Source organism: Oncorhynchus masou, chromosome 11, assembly GCF_036934945.1.
Source record: "Oncorhynchus masou masou isolate Uvic2021 chromosome 11, UVic_Omas_1.1, whole genome shotgun sequence".
NCBI lineage: Eukaryota > Metazoa > Chordata > Actinopteri > Salmoniformes > Salmonidae > Oncorhynchus > Oncorhynchus masou.
In genome coordinates, this window is record NC_088222.1 from 14,141,536 (window position 1) to 14,162,050 (window position 20,515).

At 44.0% G+C, this 20,515-nt stretch overlaps 1 protein-coding gene across 1 annotated transcript in view; it reads right to left on the reverse strand.

Annotated features, from left to right (window-relative positions):
* Window positions 1-20,515, reverse strand: part of LOC135548146 (roquin-2-like) — a 44,806-nt gene that overhangs the window by 23,260 nt on the left and 1,031 nt on the right. The window contains exons 2-6 of the mRNA XM_064977452.1: window positions 15,046-15,368; window positions 14,443-14,560; window positions 12,408-12,641; window positions 9,522-9,697; window positions 7,366-7,566 (exon numbers count right to left, since the gene is read on the reverse strand). Coding sequence (XP_064833524.1) covers window positions 7,366-7,566; window positions 9,522-9,697; window positions 12,408-12,641; window positions 14,443-14,560; window positions 15,046-15,276 — 960 coding nt within the window. The 5' untranslated portion in view covers window positions 15,277-15,368. The remainder of the gene's footprint in view (window positions 1-7,365; window positions 7,567-9,521; window positions 9,698-12,407; window positions 12,642-14,442; window positions 14,561-15,045; window positions 15,369-20,515) is intronic.

The following is a 20,515-nucleotide window of genomic DNA, read 5'->3' on the forward strand; positions in this document are numbered from 1 at the left end:
TAGGCTACCAGTCAATAAGCTACCAGTCAATAAGTTACCAGTCAATAGGCTACTAGTCAATAGGCTACCAGTCAATAAGTTACCAGTCAATAAGCTATTAGTCAATAAGCTACCAGTCAATAAGCTACCAGTCAATAAGCTACCAGTCAATAAGTTACCAGTCAATAGGCTATTAGTCAATAGGCTACCAGTCAATAAGTTACCAGTCAATAGGCTACCAGTCAATAAGTTTCCAGTCAATAAGTTACCAGTCAATAAGCTATTAGTCAATAGGCTACAAGTCAATAGGCTACCAGTCAATAAGTTACCAGTCAATAAGCTATTAGTCAATAAGTTACCAGTCAATAAGCTATTAGTCAATAGGCTACCAGTCAATAGGCTACCAGTCAATAGGCTATTAGTCAATAGGTTACCAGTCAATAAGCTATTAGTCAATAGGCTACCAGTCAATAAGTTACCAGTCAATAAGCTATTAGTCAATAGGCTACCAGTCAATAAGTTACCAGTCAATAAGCTACCAGTCAATAAGTTACCAGTCAATAAGCTATTAGTCAATAAGTTACCAGTCAATAAGCTATTAGTCAATAGGCTACCAGTCAATAGGCTACCAGTCAATAGCTACCAGTCAATAGGCTTAGTCAATAGGCTACCAGTCAATAGGCTACCAGTCAATAAGCTGCCAGTCAATAAGCTACCAGTCAATAAGCTACCAGTCAATAAGTTACCAGTCAATAGGCTACCAGTCAATAGGCTACCAGTCAATAGGCTACCAGTCAATAAGTTACCAGTCAATAAGCTACCAGTCAATAAGTTACCAGTCAATAGGCTACCAGTCAATAATTTACCAGTCAATAGGCTACCAGTCAATAAGCTACCAGTCAATAAGCTACCAGTCAATAAATTACCAGTCAATAGGCTACCAGTCAATAATTTACCAGTCAATATACCAGTCAATAAGCTACCAGTCAATAAGTTACCAGTCAATAGGCTACAGTCAATAGGCTACCAGTCAATAGGCTACCAGTCAATAAGTTACCAGTCAATAGGCTACCAGTCAATAAGTTACCAGTCAATAAGCTACCAGTCAATAAGCTACCAGTCAATAGGCTACCAGTCAATAAGTTACCAGTCAATAGGCTACTCAGTCAATAGGCTTTTTCCAGTCAATAAGCTATCAGTCAATAGGCTACCAGTCAATAGGTTACCAGTCAATAAGCTATTAGTCAATAAGTTACCAGTCAATAAGCTATTAGTCAATAGGCTACCAGTCAATAAGCTACCAGTCAATAGGCTACCAGTCAATAAGCTATTAGTCAATAGGCTATTAGTCAATAAGCTACCAGTCAATAAGTTACCAGTCAATAGGCTACCAGTCAATAGGCTACCAGTCAATAGGCTACCAGTCAATAAGTTACCAGTCAATAAGTTACCAGTCAATAGGCTACCAGTCAATAAGTTACCAGTCAATAGGCTACCAGTCAATAGGCTACCAGTCAATAAGCTACCAGTCAATAAGTTACCAGTCAATAAGTTAGTCCTACCAGTCAATAGGCTACCAGTCAATAGGCTACCAGTCAATAGGCTACCAGTCAATAAGTCAATAGTTACCAGTCAATAAGCTATTAGTCAATAAGCTATTAGTCAATAGGCTACCAGTCAATAAGCTACCAGTCAATAAGTTACCAGTCAATAGGCTACCAGTCAATAGGCTACCAGTCAATAGGCTACCAGTCAATAAGTTACCAGTCAATAAGCTATTAGTCAATAGGCTACCAGTCAATAAGCTACCAGTCAATAAGTTACCAGTCAATAAGCTACCAGTCAATAAGCTACCAGTCAATAAGTTACCAAGTCAATAGGCTACCAGTCAATAAGTTACCAGTCAATAGGCTACCAGTCAATAAGCTATTAGTCAATAGGCTACCAGTCAATAGGCTACCAGTCAATAGGCTACCAGTCAATAAGCTACCAGTCAATAGGCTACCAGTCAATAGGTTACCAGTCAATAAGCTATTAGTCAATAGGCTACCAGTCAATAAGTTACCAGTCAATAAGCTATTAGTCAATAGGCTACCAGTCAATAAGCTACCAGTCAATAAGCTATTAGTCAATAGGCTATTAGTCAATAAGTTACCAGTCAATAAGCTACCAGTCATTAAGTTACCAGTCAATAGGCTACCAGTCAAGAGGCTACCAGTCAATAGGCTACCAGTCAATAAGTTACCAGTCAATAAGCTACCAGTCAATAAGCTACCAGTCAATAAGTTACCAGTCAATAGGCAATATTAGTCAATAGGCTACCAGTCAATAGGCTACCAGTCAATAGGCTACCAGTCAATAAGTTACCAGTCAATAAGTTACCAGTCAATAAGCTATTAGTCAATAGGCTACCAGTCAATAGGCTACCAGTCAATAGGCTACCAGTCAATAAGTTGCCAGTCAATAAGCTATTAGTCAATAAGTTACCAGTCAATACTATTAGTCAATAGGCTACCAGTCAATAGGCTACCAGTCAATAAGTTACCAGTCAATAAGTTACCAGTCAATAGGCTACCAGTCAATAGGCTACCAGTCAATAGGCTACCAGTCAATAAGTTACCAGTCAATAAGCTATTAGTCAATAAGCTACCAGTCAATAAGCTACCAGTCAATAAGTTACCAGTCAATAAGCTACCAGTCAATAAGCTACCAGTCAATAAGTTACCAGTCAATAAGCTATTAGTCAATAGGCTACCAGTCAATAAGTTACCAGTCAATAAGCTATTAGTCAATAGGCTACCAGTCAATATAAGTCAATAGGCTACCAGTCAATAGGCTACCAGTCAATAAGCTACCAGTCAATAAGCTACCAGTCAATAGGTTACCAGTCAATAAGCTATTAGTCAATAGGCTACCAGTCAATAAGTTACCAGTCAATAAGCTATTAGTCAATAGGCTACCAGTCAATAAGCTACCAGTCAATAAGCTATTAGTCAATAGGCTACCAGTCAATAGGCTACCAGTCAATAAGCTACCAGTCAATAAGTTACCAGTCAATAAGCTATTAGTCAATAGGCTACCAGTCAATAAGCTATTAGTCAATAAGTTACCAGTCAATAAGTTACCAGTCAATAAGCTATTAGTCAATAGCTATTAGTCAATAGGCTACCAGTCAATAAGCTACCAGTCAATAAGCTATTAGTCAATAGGCTACCAGTCAATAAGCTACCAGTCAATAAGCTATTAGTCAATAAGCTATTAGTCAATAAGCTATTAGTCAATAGGCTACCAGTCAATAAGCTACCAGTCAATAGGCTACCAGTCAATAGGCTACCAGTCTACCAGTCAATAAGCTATCAGTCAATAAGCTACCAGTCAATAAGCTACCAGTCAATAAGCTACCAGTCAATACGCTACCAGTCAATAAGTTACCAGTCAATAGGCTACCAGTCAATAGACTACCAGTCAATAAGCTACCAGTCAATAAGCTACCAGTCAATAGGCTACCAGTCAATAAGCTACCAGTCAATAAGCTACCAGTCAATAAGCTACCAGTCAATAGACTACCAGTCAATAAGCTACCAGTCAATAGCTATTAGTCAATAGGCTACCAGTCAATAAGCTACCAGTCAATAGGCTACCAGTCAATAGGCTACCAGTCAATAAGCTACCAGTCAATAGGCTACCAGTCAATAAGCTACCAGTCAATAGGCTACCAGTCAATAAGCTACCAGTCAATAGGCTACCAGTCAATAGGCTACCAGTCAATAACTACCAGTCAATAGGCTACCAGTCAATAAGCTACCAGTCAATAAGCTACCAGTCAATAGGCTACCAGTCAGTCCATAAGCTACCAGTCAATAAGCTACCAGTCATAAGCTACCAGTCAATAAGCTACCATTCAATAGACTACCAGTCAGTAGGCTACCAGTCAATAAGCTACCAGTCAATAGGCTACCAGTCAATAGCCAATCAATAAGCTACAAGTCAATAGGCTACCAGTCAATAAGCTACCAGTCAATAGATTACCAGTCAATAGGCTACCAGTCAATAAGCTACCATTCAATAGGCTACCAGTCAATAGACTACCAGTCAATAAGCTACCAGTCAATAAGCTACCAGTCAATAGCCTACCAGTCAATAAGCTACCAGTCAATAGGCTACCAGTCAATAGACTACCAGTCAATAAGCTACCAGTCAATAGCCTACCAGTCAATAGGCTACCAGTCAATAGGCTACCAGTCAATAGCCTACCAGTCAATAGCCTACCAGTCAATAGACTACCAGTCAATAGACTACCAGTCAATAGGCTACCAGTCAGTAGGCTACCAGTCAGTAGGCTACCAGTCAATAAGCTACCAGTCAATAGGCTACCAGTCAATAGGCTACCAGTCAATAGGCTACCAGTCAATAGGCTACCAGTCAGTAGGCTACCAGTCAATAGCTACCAGTCAATAAGCTACCAGTCAATAAGCTACCAGTCAAATAAGCTACCAGTCGATAAGCTACCAGTCGATAAGCTACCAGTCAATAAGCTACCATTCAATAGACTACCAGTCAGTAGGCTACCAGTCAATAAGCTACCAGTCAATAGGCTACCAGTCAATAGGCTATCAGTCAATAGACTACCAGTCAATAAGCTACCAGTCAATAAGCTACCAGTCAATAGGCTTCCAGTCAATAAGCTACAAGTCAATGGCTAATCAATAAGCAACAAGTCAATAAGATACCAGTCAATAGGCTACCAGTCAATAAGATACCAGTCAATAGGCTATCAGTCAATAGGCTATCAGTCAATAGGCTACCAGTCAGTAGGCTACCAGTCAATAGGCTACCAGTCAATAGGCTACCAGTCAATAGGCTACCAGTCAATTACCAGTCAATTAAAATATATATATATATATATTTCACCTTTATTTAACCAGGTAAGCTAGTTGAGAACATGTTCTCATTTACAGCTGTGACCTGGCCAAGATAAAGCATAGCAGTGCGACACAAACAACAACACAGAATTACACATGGAATAAACAACCGTACAGTCAATAACACAATCGAAAAAAAGAAAGTCTATATACAGTGTGTGCAAATGGCGTGAGGAGGTAGGCCATAAATAGGCCATAGTAGCGAAGTAATTACAATTTAGCAGATTAACACTGGAGTGATAAATTAGCAGATTATGATGTGCAAGTAGAGATACTGGTGTGCAAAAGAGCAGAAAAGTAAATAAAAACAATATGGGGATGAGATAGGTCGATTGGGTGGGCTATTTAGATGGGCTATGTACAGCTGCAGCGATCGGTTAGCTGCTCAGATATGTGATGTTTAAAGTTTGTGAGGGACATATAAGACTCCAGCTTCAGCAATTTTTGCAATACGTTCCAGTCACTGGCAGCAGAGAACTGGAAGGAAAGGCGGCCAAAGGAGGTGTTGGCTGTGGGGATGGCCAGTGAGATACACCTGCTGGAGTGCGTGCTACGGGTTGGTGTTGTTATCGTGACCAGTGAGCTGAGATAAGATGGAGCTTTACCTAGCATAGACTTATAGATGACCTGGAGCCAGTGGTTCTGGCAACGAATATGTAGCGAAGGCTGCCGACTAGAGCATACAGTTCGCAGTGGTGGATGGTATAAGGGGCTTTGGTAACAAAACAGATGGCACTGTGATAGACTGCATCCAGTTTGCTAAGTAGAGTATTGGAAGCTATTTTGTAAATGACATTGCCGAAGTCGAGGATCGGTAGGAGAGTCAGTTTTACTAGGGTAAGTTTGGCGGCGTGAGTGAAGGAGGCTTTGTTGCGAAATAGGAAGCTGATTCTAGATTTGATTTTGGATTGGAGATGATTAATATGAGTCTGGAAGGAGAGTTTACAGTCTAGCCAGACACCTAGGTATTTGTAGTTGTCCACATATTCTAGGTCAGAACCGTCCAGGATAGTGATGCTAGTCGGGCGGGCGGGTGCAGGCAGCGAACGATTGAAAAGCATGCATTTGGTTTTACTAGCGTTTAAGAGCAGTTGGAGGCCACAGAAGCAGTGTTGTATGGCATCGAAGCTCGTTTGGAAGTTAGTTAACAGTGTCCAAAGAAGGGTCAGATGTATACAGAATGGTGTCATCTGCGTAGAGGTGGATCAGGGAATCACCGGCAGCAAGAGCGACATCATTGATATTTACAGAGAAAAGAGTCAGCCCGAGAATTGAACCCTGTGGTAGGCTACCAGTCAATAGAGTTTACATTTCCTCTTCCAATTATAATGTGGGGAGGTCAAAATAATGAAAAACTATATATTAAATGTTTTCATTTTAAAATGTTGATTAATTCTCCTTGCCATTATCATTCACCTGATGACAAGACAAGACATGATTTTTTGTTGTTGTTGTTGCTAACGTATGGTGGGAATCCCTAGGTCGCCGGTTTGCCTGGGACGTGGTGCCTGGGACGTGGTGCCTGGGACGTGGTCCCTGGGACTGGGACGTGGTCCCTGGGACGTGGTGCCTGGGACATGGTGCCTGGGATGTGGTCCCTGGGACGTGGTGCCTGGGACGTGGTCCCTGGTCCCTGGGATATGGTCCCTGGGACGTGGTCCCTGGGACATGGTGCCTGTGACGTGGTCCCTGGGACATGGTGCCTGTGACATGGTCCCTGGGATGTGGTCCCTGGGACGTGATCCCTGGGACGTGGTCCCTGGGATGTGGTGCCTGGGACGTGGTCCCTGGGATGTGGTGCCTGGGACGTGGTCCCTGGGATATGGTGCCTGGGACGTGGTCCCTGGGATGTGGTGCCTGGGACGTGGTGCCTGGGACGTGGTCCCAGGGACATGGTGCCTGGGACGTGGTCAATGGGATGTGGTGCCTGGGACGTGGTCCCTGGGATGTGGTGCCTGGGACGTGGTGCCTGGGATATGGTGCCTGGGACGTGGTCAATGGGATGTGGTGCCTGGGACGTGGTCCCTGGGATGTGGTGCCTGGGACGTGGTCAATGGGATGTGGTGCCTGGGACGTGGTCCCTGGGATGTGGTGCCTGGGACGTGGTCAATGGGATGTGGTGCCTGGGACGTGGTCAATGGGATATGGTCCCTGGGACATGGTGCCTGGGACGTGGTCAATGGGATATGGTGCCTGGGACGTGTTCCACTGCAGACGTGTTCCCAGGACATGGTCCCTGGCAAACCGGTGTCACTACAGACCCTGGTTCGATTCCAGGCTGTATCACAACCGGCCGTGATTGGGAGTCCCATAGGGCGGCGCACAATTGGCCCAGCGTCGTCCAGGTTAGGGTTTGGCCGAGGTAGGCCGTCATTGTAAATAAGAATTTGTTCTTAACTGACTTGCCTTAAATAAAGGTCACAGGAATAAAAGTAATACAGTGGTGGGGAGGAAGACAGCAAACCTTGTCGATGATAGACTGCATGTGTGACTTGTGGATGAGGTCTCCATAGAGCAGAGAGGACCACTGTTCAGGGGAGATACGGAGCCCCGCCTCCATGGCGATGTGTACGATCTGGGCGTCATGCTCGCGACGCAGCGCCTCGTACGCACGGAACTCCTCCTTTAGCTGCATCAGCGACGAGTCCTCGTCACGCTTGGTCACCTGGGAGGGAGGGAGAGGGGAGGAGGATGGGAGGTAGGGTGGAGGGAGGTAGGGGAGGGGGGAGGGAGGGAGGGAGGTAGGTAGGTAGGAGCGGAGGATGGGAGGTAGGGTGAAGGGAGAGGAGGTGGGGGAGAGGGTTGGGACATCCAGTACAGTTAGAAACCTACACCCAATAAACCAAACAAATTCACATGATCTACAGTAACCCAGTGACCTAGAGTAACCCAGTGACCTACAGTAACCTAGTGATCTACAGTAACCCAGTGACCTACAGTAACCTAGTGATCTACAGTAACCCAGTGACCTACAGTGACCTACAGCACCAGTGACCTACTAACCCAGTGACAGTAACCCAGTGACCCAGTGACCTGCAGTAACCCAGTGACCTACAGTAACCCAGTGACCTGCAGTAACCCAGTGACCTGCAGTAACCCAGTGACCTACAGTAACCCAGTGACCCTACAGTAACCCAGTGACCTACAATAACCTAGTGATCTACAGTAACCCAGTGACCTACAGTAACCCATGACCTGACCTACAGTAACCCAGTGACCCCTACAGTAACCCAGTGACCTACAGTAACCCAGTGACCTACAGTAACCCAGTGACCTACAGTAACCTACAGTAACCCAATGACCTAAGTAACCCAATGACCTACAGTAACCCAGTGACCTACAGTAACCCAATGACCTACAGTAACCCAATGACCTACAGTAACCCAGTGACCTACAGTAACCCAGTGACCTACAGTAACCCAGACCTAACCCAATGACCTACAGTAACCCAATGACCTACAGTAACCCAGTGACCTACAGTAACCCAGTGTAACCAGTAAACAGAATCGCATCACCTGACAGTGCCTCTGTGACCGACAGGGCAAAATATAGAACAGTGTTTCACCCTGGGTAAATGGTTGGCATTGCAGTCCTGCCAACCATGCCAACCATGCTTACAGGCTGGAGACTCAACAACAAGGCTATCGCTCACTTGCACACACAAGTGCACACACACACATACACACATGCACACGCACTTATGCACGCACACACAAACACACACACTTCACCACTAGCAGACCGTTTCTATCACTGGGAGTTTTCAGAGGAGTGAGCAGAAAGAGGACCATTTTGAGTCGTTTCATGTGGAACATGTTTCCAATGACAGCTACAGTAATGTGTCATAATTGGCCAAATAAATCTAAACTAGAGATGTGAATTTGAAATCTCCCAGAGAGATTCAGGAACACTTGGTAAGTGACAAGAGGAAGCGTTCTCCACTGCTGGGCATGATGAGTGCCAGAGGCAGAAGGTGGCACCTCTTCAGAGTTCATCAGTAATCATGACTGGTGGTATGATACAGTATGGTGCCTAGTTATGTCTCTGGCACTTTTAAAATGCTTTTTTAGCGCTTTGATAAAACCATATTTTCTATCATCATTATATTAAACCACGACAGCCTGAAGGCTACAAGGTTATGGAGACCAGTGACGTGTATGAGTTTGTGGTGTGTGCATGTGTACTTGTGCGTATGTGTGTGTATTTCCATGGCTATGTGCATCATAAGTGCATTTGGGAGCATACAATACAATATACCAATACAATATACAGTACAATATACAATACAATATGCAGTACAATATACAATACAATATACCAATACAATATGCAGTACAATATACCAATACAATATGCAGTACAATATACAATACAATATGCAGTACAATATACAATACAATAAGCAGTACAATATACAATACAATATGCAGTACAATATACAATACAATATGCAGTACAATTTACAATACAATATGCAGTACAATATACAATACAATATGCAGTACAATATACAATACAATATACCAATACAATATGCAGTACAATATACAATACAATATGCAGTACAATATACAATACAATATGCAGTACAATATACCAATACAGTAGAATAGGTCTCACCTTAAAGCAGGAGGCCCTGTAGAGTAGCTGGACCACATGTCCTATGGAGGTTTTGGAGGCCTGAGGAAACCGAGCCTCCAGCTTCTGGACCACAAAAAGGACAAGAACTTTCCTGGACAGAGCTGAGCCGTCCTCTAGCGCCAACAGTACCAGCTTCAGAGCATCCTCCTGCGTGGCTGTATCAGACAACACACACAACTGTCATTATGTAGCTACCGTACATACTGCATAGCACATATGAAGTACTGTGAGTACATATCAGTGGCCTTATGTTCCAAAGGTGATGAAGAGGATTAATTAACTGGAATTATTTAAGTACTGGTACATACTGCATAGTACTTATGAAGTACATACTGCATAGTACATATCAGTGGCCTTATGTTCCAAAGGTGATGAAGAGGATTAATTAAGGAATTATTTAAGTACTGGTACATACTGCATAGTACTTATGAAGTACTGTGAGTACATATCAGTGGCCTTATGTTCCGAAACTAATGTTTTAAGTACTAGTACATAGTACATAGTATCTGATATTAATATGCTGTATTATTGATATCACTATGCCTTATTTATGTATTATTATCAAATCAAATAAACATCCGCCTAATACAACCTTACAGTGAAATGCTGACTTACAAGCCCTTAACCAACAGGTGTAGACATTACTGTGAAATGCTTACTTACAAGCCCTTAACCAACAGGTGTAGACCTTACTGTGAAATGCTTACTTACAAGCCCTTAACCAACAGGTGTAGACCTTACTGTGAAATGCTTACTTACAAACCCTTAACCAACAGGTGTAGACCTTACTGTGAAATGCTTACTTACAAGCCCTTAACCAACAGGTAGACCTTACTGTGAAATGCTGACTTACAAGCCCTTAACCAACTGGTGTAGACCTTACTGTGAAATGCTTACTTACAAGCCCTTAACCAACAGGTGTAGACCTTACCGTGAAATGCTGACTGACAAGTCCTTAACCAACAGGTGTAGACCTTACAGTGAAATGCTGACTTACAAGCCCTTAACCAACAGGTGTAGACCTTACTGTGAAATGCTGACTGACAAGCCCTTAACCAACTGGTGTAGACCTTACTGTGAAATGCTTACTTACAAGCCCTTAACCAACAGGTGTAGACCTTACAGTGAAATGCTTACTTACAAGCCCGTTTAACCAACAGTGCAGTTCTAAGAAAATAGAGTAAAGAAAATATTTACTAAGTAAACTAAAGTAAAAAATTAACTAAAAAGTAACACAATAAATTAACAATAACAAGGCTGTTTAGAGGGGTACCGGTACCGAGTCAATGTGCTGGGTACAGGTTAGTTGAGGTCATTTGTACATTTAGGTAGGGGTAAAGTGACTATGCATAGATAATAAACAGCGAGTAGCAGCAGTGTAAAAAGAAGGGGGGGAATGCAAATTGACCGGATGGCCATTTGATTAAGTGTTCTTATGGTTTATGGTCTTATGGTTTGAGGGTAGAAGCTGTTAAGGAGCCTTTTGGACATAGACTTGGCGCTCAGGTACAGCTTGCCGTGCGGTAGCAGAGAGAACAGTCTATGACTTGTGTGACTGGAGTCTCTGACAATTTTTGGGCCTTTCTCTGACACCACCTCGTATAGCAGTTTCCATACCAGGCGGTGATGTAACGGGTCAGGATGCTCTCGATGGTGCAGCTGTAGAACATTTTGAGGATCTGAGGACCTATGCCAAATCTTTTCAGTCTCCTGAGGGGGAAAAGGGGATGTCGTGCCCTCTTCACGACTGTCTTGGTGCGTTTGCAACATCATAGTTTGTTGGTGATGTGTACATCAAGGAAATTTAAACCCGCACCACTACAGCCCCGTCGATGTGAATGAGGGTGTGTTCGGCCCTCCTTTTCCTCGACCCGCACCACTACAGCCCCGTCGATGTGAATGGGGGTGTGTTCGGCCCTCCTTTTCCTCGACCCGCACCACTACAGCCCCGTCGATGTGAATGAGGGTGTGTTCGGCCCTCCTTTTCCTGTAATCCACGGTCAGCTCCTTTTTCTTGCTAACGTTATAAGACACTGCCAGGTCTCTGACCTCCTTCCTAGAGGTTGTCTCGTCATTGTCAGTGATCAGGCCTTCCACCGTTGTGTCGTCAGCAAACTTAATGATTGTGTTGGAGTCGTGCATGGCCACGCAGTCGTGAATGAACAGGGAGTACAGTAGGGGACCAAGCACGCACACCTGAGGGGCCCCCTTGTTGAGAATCAGCGTGGTAGATGTGTTGTTGCCTACCCTTACCACCTGGAGATGGCTGGTCAGGAAGTCCAGGATCCAGTTGCAGAGGGCGGTGTTTATGCAAATAGGAGTGGGTTTAGTGTTTCCGGGATGATTGTGTTGATGTGAGCCATTCAAAGCACTTCATGGCTACAGACGTGAGTGCTACAGGGTGGTAGTCATTTATGGAGGTTATGCTTTGTGGTTTATGTTGTAAATGTGTCTGAAACTTTGTGTGCTGCTATTTTAGCCAGGTCTCTCTTGTAGAAGAGATTGTTCATCTCAATGAGGCTAACCTGATCAAATAAATAAATGACATAATATGTATTAGAACATATCTGGCATTTCATCATATATTTTGTTTTACAGGAAGAGGGAATCCTATCACACTGTAGGACATGATACAGTGTTGTACTGGTGTCCTCAGACTGGAACCCCCTCGCTAAGGATCTGCCCTATGAGTAATCATTATAAGACACCATAGTGCTGCAGCATCATATAACAGAGTAGGGAGGGAGGATAGGACAGAGAGAAAAGCATGCTGAAGATGTGATTGACAGGTGTATTATCCTATCACCACTGACTAGGTCCAGTACATCATATGACTGACAGGTGTATCATCCAATCACCACTCACCAGGCCCCAGGAACTGGCATCCCCGTGCTCTGACGGCGGCCCACAGGTTAGCAGAGAGCTGCTGTGGGTTCTGGTGCTGCAGGATGAGCTCTGTGACGGTACGTTCCCCTAGCGACCTGCCCGCCCGCACCGCCCGCAACCGCCCCTCCTCCTCCACCAGCTGACAGTTGACGAGTGTCACCAGCTTCCTCTGCATGGGCCGACTGAGCACGCTCGGACTGAGGGTCACCACACCTGGATTGCGGAGAGGAAGGGGTCAAACGTCAGAAGACGGCATCAGAAACATAAATACTGAAATACGCACACAAACAGACAGAATCACAAACAGAAACAGAAATACAAACACATGAACAGAAACACAGACACACGAACAGAAACACAGACACGCGAACAGAAACACAGACACGCGAACAGAAACACAGACACGCGAACAGAAACACAGACACGCGAACAGAAACACAGACTCACGAACAGAAAACAGAAACAGAAACACAGACAGAAACACGACACACGAACAGAAACACAGACACACGAACAGAAACACAGACACACGAACAGAAACACAGACACACGAACAGAAACACAGACACACGAACAGAAACACAGACACACGAACAGAAACACAGACACACGAACAGAAACACAGACACATGAACAGAAATACAAACACACGAACAGAAACACAGACACACAGACACACGAACAGAAACACAGACACACACACACCGATATACTAATACAGAAACAATTTCCCAAACTCTGTTATTGTTTACCAGAGCTAAAATGTAATCCTGGTCTAAAACAAAAGTGCATTTCTGTAGTCTGCTAGTGCTGCCCACAGTAGAAAACCCCTCTCATCCTCTAATAAATGTCCCATAGCAGGACAAAGTGCTGACGAAAGTGTCTTAAAACCCTTTATTAGAGTGAGTCTATTAAAGACCAGGGATGGATGACCACTGTCCCCTCTCCAATTCTGTGATCACCACAAAAACAGTTGACAAAGCTGCCGAGGGATTGAACTGCATTCTCAGCTTTCCAGGTGAATTAACCCAATAAACGGAGCACTGCTCCTCAGATATGGGCTTTTAAAAGCACTGATGGGAAAACAGGACTCAAGGTTTACTGCCCGTCACACAGCGTTTTATGGGTCCTGGGAGAAGGATGCTCCATCCTCCACCGTGCAATTATCAAATCAAATTGGATTTGTCACATGCACTGAATACAACAGGTGTAGACCTTACCGTGAAATGTTTACTTACAAGCCCTTAACCAACAGGTGTAGACCTTACCGTGAAATGTTTACTTACAAGCCCTTAACCAACAGGTGTAGACCTTACCGTGAAATGTTTACTTACAAGCCCTTAACCAACAGGTGTAGACCTTACCGTGAAATGTTTACTTACAAGCCCTTAACCAACCGTGTAGTTTTAAGAAAATAAATAAACTAAAGTATTGGCTACAGATGATCTACTCTGCAATATACTGTTATTCTGATAATGAGGTATAATGAAATGTGCCATTTGAAATGACATGCAGGGTAAAGTCATGTTGTTAGTTTAACTTCTTCACATTTCGTAAATATACTTTTTTCTTGTCATCTAATTGAAGGACTCCTTTAAATTAAACTAATTTAACTCAAACTACTTTCAGCATAGCTCATTACATTTCCTATTGATGTAATGTGGGGTTTCAGGCTTTGTGTTGGTGTGGGGGGCCCAAGTTCCGTATGGCCTTACAGAGCGCATGGACTTCCTGGTTCTAGCTGCTTCTACATGCTCTGACGCAAACGTTCCCACCACATTAAGCTCAGACCCTGAGAATAACAGGAGATACTGTGTTTCTCTAACCTAACCTCAACTGCACACACACACACACACACACACACACACACACTGCTCTGACTCAGTGTCCCCTCAGAAGGAAAAAAAAAACACTGTGCTGAACACAGGGTCAGCAGCAGAGAGCACCTCTCTGTCTGGAAACACACACACACACACACAGATGCATTTAGCACCAAATCTCTGTGTTCTGGTACCTTTTTCTCCACTGATGGGTTTGAGATAGAGAGCCAGCTCCTCCACACACACCCTGCACACCTCATAGTGCCCTACCTCCACAGCACTGCTCAGAGTCACAGCCTGGGACTCCACAGCCTGGGAACACACAACATCATTATCATGACACTCATCATCATAATCAGTATCATCACAATCATTATTATCATCACAATAATCACTCTCATCATTGGTATCATCATTATAATCATGATCACCATCATCAGTATAATCATCATCATTATCATCATCAGTATCATCATCTTCACAATCATCATCATTATCGTCATCATTGTCATCACAATCATCACAGTCATCAGTATCATCATCATCATCAATATCATCATTATCATTATTATCTTCACAATCATCATCGGTATCATCACAATCATTTTAATTATCATCACAATCATCATCACAATCATTATACTTATCATCACAATCATCATTATCACAATATTCAGTATCATCATCATCAGTATCATCATAATTTTCACAATCATCATTACCATCACAATCATTATCATCATTAGCATAACTATCATCATCAGAAGAACCACAACAACAAGACATGCTGTGCCCACCTGAGCTCCCACCAGCTGTAGCAGGGCACTGTTGACTGGCAGGTGGTCGATGTCAGTGTTGATGGCTGTCTGGTCGAACGGACAGGCCTTGCGGTGCAGCTTGTGGAGACAGGTCTTACACACAGTGTGCGAGCAGCCCAGACTGATGGGCTTGTGGCCGCTGCTGTCAAACTCGTTGTAGCAGATGGGGCAGGAGAGGAACTCTGTCCACTGGGCCGCCTGCACTGGCATCCTGCTGCCTGTCCTCCCTGCTGTCACCTCTGGAGGACGCTGTCTTGCTCAGGGGGATCGCATGCCGCCACGCCCCGACAGCTCACTGACAACTGGTATAGAAGAAGAAAGAAAGTGGTTAGGGTGCAGGTTAGCGGCAGACTGGGCATCGCCAGAGAGATCCTGCACTCCTTTGCTCCTCCATTGAGCAAGCTTTTTAGTCCTGGACTGGGCTTTTAATGTGTCTGGGAAACTGGCCTGTTGAGTTTCAGAGTCGTTTTTTGTCTTTCATTGCCTTGCAAATACAAAAAGGTGCCAACTGCCCAGGTGCAATGCTCCATAAATCTGTCCCCTAGTGGCTATAGACGTTGTCGCTGTTTCACAATCACAATCTAGGAAAATAATGTCGAGCGGTGAGCGGCAATCTCTCAACGCTTTCTTTCTTTCCCTTAATCTCACTCTCTTCTACACCTCTCTCATCCAGTGCCCACAACCCTCTGTAACACAGGTGGTTTGCTGAACCACACTCTCATAATGAGTAACCTCGTCTTGAGACCTGAAGACTTGTGTTAACTGCCTGGTCTAATGCATAGGCTTTAGCTCAGCGGACCACGAAATTATGGAACACCTGCGCCACGAAATTAGAACCTCAGTTGGTCACACACCCACAACCCCACCCATTCTGCTGCATCTCCACTCTCTCTCTCTGATGCCATCCCTGCCCTTACATCATGCCTCCTCCTGGGCAAGCAGGTGGAGAGGCCTCCCTTGGCTGGCTAAAGACCATAGAGGTGCTCTACCATGGCATGATCCTATCAGTCTGATTTACACACTGACTGAGTACCAGGCCAGATTTACACCCCTCTCTCTCTGTCTCGCTCCCTGTCTCTCTGTCTGTCTCTCTCTCTCTCTGTCTCGCTCCCTGTCTCTCTGTCTGTCTCTCTCTCTCTCTGTCTCTCTCGCTCTTTGTCTCTCTCTGTCTCTCTCTCTCTATAAACTCAGCTACAGGGCACAGGATTATAAATCATCTGAGTTAAACCTAAGACAGCAACAGGATCAGTATGGGCACACAGAGGGAGACAGGGATTTAACCAGAATCTGTCTTTATATGGCAAACTCCTTTAAATCCAGGAAGCAGCCGTTGCCCTGTAGCAGCGTTTCAAGCTTAATAATGTCTAAATACGTAAGTTACTCACCAAATATGGAGTTTTGATTATCAGCTATAGTTAATTACTGCTGTCACAGCCTGTATGCAAGGTCTAAATAAAACTGTACATGCAACCGAAAAAATGCCTCTACGGCAACATCCTTTGTATTGTAGATTTGTAGGCAGTAAGGTTAGTGCTGTTCGGGATCCTTGGGACGTGAACGATTGAAGGTGCCGAATAGACCTTTTTATTTTCAACCTTTTATGGAAGTACATACCGGCCGTGACGTCAGTAAATAATTGTTAACCTTGAAAAGCTCGTGAATATGGCAAGTTGAATGGCTGCTTCATGGGCTTAAAGGAGAGTTGCCATATCAACGTCTCCAGTAAAGCCAGATTCTGGTTCAGACAGAGATAGAGAGAATATGCTCATACAGCCAGTTGTAGCCAAATGGATAAGGATCATTGCTGCAGACGATCTGGCCAATAAGCCAGTCTGTGAAAGGCTTTCATTTAGACCATGGGGTTCTGTACGATGCAGGAAAAGCACCCGGGAGCCACGGCTGCACCGACAGACCGGCAACTGCTGGGTGGAACCAGCTGCTCCATCAACACCCCTCACCCAATGCATGGCATGAGGAAGTTGCATCAGGCAGGCCCAGAGACGGCTCTACCAGGCTAGACCTGTACTATCTTACTGTAATGCTGAGTTCAGTTATGCAACAAAGGAACACACTACTGTTCACAATCAATCATTGTGCAGAGAGAGGGAGACACCATCCACCGTGAACCCAAGGACAGGTAAGTGTGTGTGTGTGTGTGTGTGTGTGTGTGTGTGTGTGTGTGTGTGTGTGTGTGTGTGTGTGTGTGTGTGTGTGTGTGTGTGTGTGTGTGTGTGTGTGTGTGTGTGTGTGTGTGTGTGTGTGTGTGTGTGTGTGTGTGAACATTCTTGACTGGCTGTGTCCATCATTAACTAGAAAATGCCATTATGTAGTAATAACAACAATTAACTCAACTCATGAATCTCACCCAACTAGAAAATGAAATGTTGCATAAAGTATATGCATGCCTACAATTCTATCTACTAAAATATCAAGCAGGTCAAGCTTTTTTCCAACTAAATTACGCACCATCCAAGTGGCCCAGGGCGCGCGGTGTCCACATTGCCTCTCCCGCGTAAACAACTCTGTGCTGATCTTGCGCGTCATGTTTTCGCGAGGGCTTAGTCCCTGGCTCGCGGACTAAAGCGAAAACGCATGTAAAGGCTATCGGGGGGGACGTTTTGGAGAGCTGAAGTTAGATTTGATGACGCGCCGAAGCCTCTGGGCTGGGAAATGGTAAATACAATTTGAACCACAGTGAGTGATTCAGTGTCTCGTTGAAACCACATGTTCCTGACTGTAAGATACAGCGACATATCCTGTTGTTCGGGGCGCCCCAGATCATTTAAAACATCTCCCCAGGAAGGATTAGGCGGCTGCCTAGGGTGGCAGATTGACGAGGGCGGCATTTTCTGAGATAAATTGTCCAAGACGCACCTCGAACAACAACACATAAAACCTCACATAATTCTGCCTAAAAACTATGACAATTTCTCTCAACCAGTGGCGTATGGGCTTTTTAGGTGACGGCCTGTTGATAAGCAGTGCCCACTTTGTCAAAGGCAGGGGCGCAAAACAGTTGGCCTGTCCAATCCCAGTGCGCCTCTCCATGGTGCTGTTGGAGAGACGCATCTCTGCAGCGATCCACCATCGTTCCTTCAAAAAAAATGATCTAACGTAAATCACGTAGTAGATATACGATATGGTAGAACTAGTATGTGGCATTTTCTGTAGCAGGTTTCTCCGATCAAATAGCCTAACCTAAATAGTGCTCAATCAAATAAAAAACGTGCTGTCATGTTAATAAACAACATATCCTAAAAACGGTACAGGTCAAAGTAACATGGACAATATGGAATGGACTATCACGGCTATTGTCCAGGAGTTTCATCCCATTATTATGATCAGTGGTTTCAAGTTTGTATAGTTCATTTTTGACATAGAGTACATTTTTTGACATAGCTGATCATAGCGAAAAATAACATACTTCTGCATTTCCCGCTGTGTAAACACATTGCAAATAGGCTCGCGATAACTCCTGATTGAGTTGGGTAGCTGATATTCAGAGTTTAAAATAGTAAACTTGATTAGTCACAGCAAACAGGACTTATAAAGTCAATGCAATGGCCTGTTTTACAAAGAATGGGCCACATGGATGGCCGACATGGTAGGCTACACCCCAGTAAGCATGAGCCGACCTCTTTTGGATGTATTTTTTTGGTCCTGTACTGACAACGTTTTTTGGTGTTTTACTTACCACATTGATGGGCATCATACAATTCCATTTCAGACAACATGGTAAGCTACACCTCAGTAAGCACAGGCCGATGCCTTTTGGACCTCTCTTTTTGGTGCAGTTCCAGACTTGCCTTGATTTCCACATCCACAGACATGGTCTATGTTTGGTTCCGATTTTGTCCGGTCTTGACCAGCCTTGATTTGGCCAAAACATAGACATTTATAAATGACTTATTTTCACCTTTCATTCACAACCTAAATGGAACCTAACTTCAACTTCTGGAAAATACGTATTTTATGTATTTTAGACGTCTTTTCAATGTCATTTTGCTTACTTATTCTAGTTTTGCGGGAGGCAGTGTTCGTCAGTCTCGCCTAAGGTGGCAGATAGGCAAAGATCGGCCCTGATCTCTTCGTGATATAGAATCTTATACAATCAGTAACCGATGTGATAAACTATATATAAACAAGAGGAAATGGCATGCTCATCATCTTGTGACTACTGTGGGTGAGAAAATGGGATATCTGTCCTCCTACACACACAAACACACACACACACACACACACACACACACACACACACACACACAGTCAGTCCTCACATGGCCCCATAGAGTTCCCTGTTGGCTCCCAAAGAGTCCCCTATGTGCCTCTACAGAACAGCAGGTGTTCTAGAATCTAAAGGACTGCCTGGCATTCTAAATGGATCATCAGTGAGTCTGCTGATGGACAGGCCCTCATGTTAGCCGGTCCTCCTCCCCTTTTGGGCAGGGGTAGAACCTGAACCCCTGGAATGTGAGGAGGTTAGCTCCAGTAGTAGGGCTGCTTTATAAGTGTGTGTGTGTGAGTGAGTGAGTGAGTGAGTGAGTGAGTGAGTGAGTGAGTGAGTGAGTGAGTGAGGGAAAGACAGAGAGAAAGAGAGAGAGTGCACACGTGCATGCAAAGGTATGTGTGTTTTTGTGGAATATAGAATATGGAATACGGAACATTGCCAGCAGAGTGGGCTTCAATGAGTCACAGTCATTACTGTCTGTTTGAGTCATGAAAAAAGACCGCCACAAACCTAATCACCATTCCCTCACTACCCCCTGAAGGAATAGTTCAATATTATATTCCTTTGCATGGTATAGCTTGCTCTTTGCTCAGTACCCCTCATTATCTGAGAAATAGAATCATGGTGTCACGTTTCTGACCATAGTTCTTTTGTGTTTTCTGTGTTTTAGTGTTGGTCAGGACGTGAGCTGAGTGGGCATTCTATGTTGTGTGTCTAGTTTTCCCGTTTCTATGTTTGGCCTGATATGGTTCTCAATCAGAGGCAGGTGTTAGTCATTGTCTCTGATTGGGAACCATATTTAGGTAGCCTGTCTTGTGTTGGGTTTTTGTGGGTGGTTGTCTTCTGTCTTTGTATGTCTGCACCAGACAGAACTGTTTCGGTTTGTCCATATTTGTTGTTTTGTATTTTGTAGTGTTCACGTTTATCGTCTATATTAAACATGATGAACACTAACCGCGCTGCGCTTTGGTCCTCTCCTTCCTCCACAGAAGAAAGCCGTCACACAAGGTCCTTTCAAAACAAACTGTTTGTAGGAAAAACAACAAAACAAGCTTGTTTCCTCTTCCTGGGTTCAAAAATAACAAAAGTGTTTATTTCCTGTTTTTGTTTATCAGTTTGGATTTCTATTCTGAGGTCAACATTTTACAATTTAATTAGTAGAGTGACTTTCAAACATAATCCATATGTCAGGGTTAATATTAGACTATTAAATTAAATGAA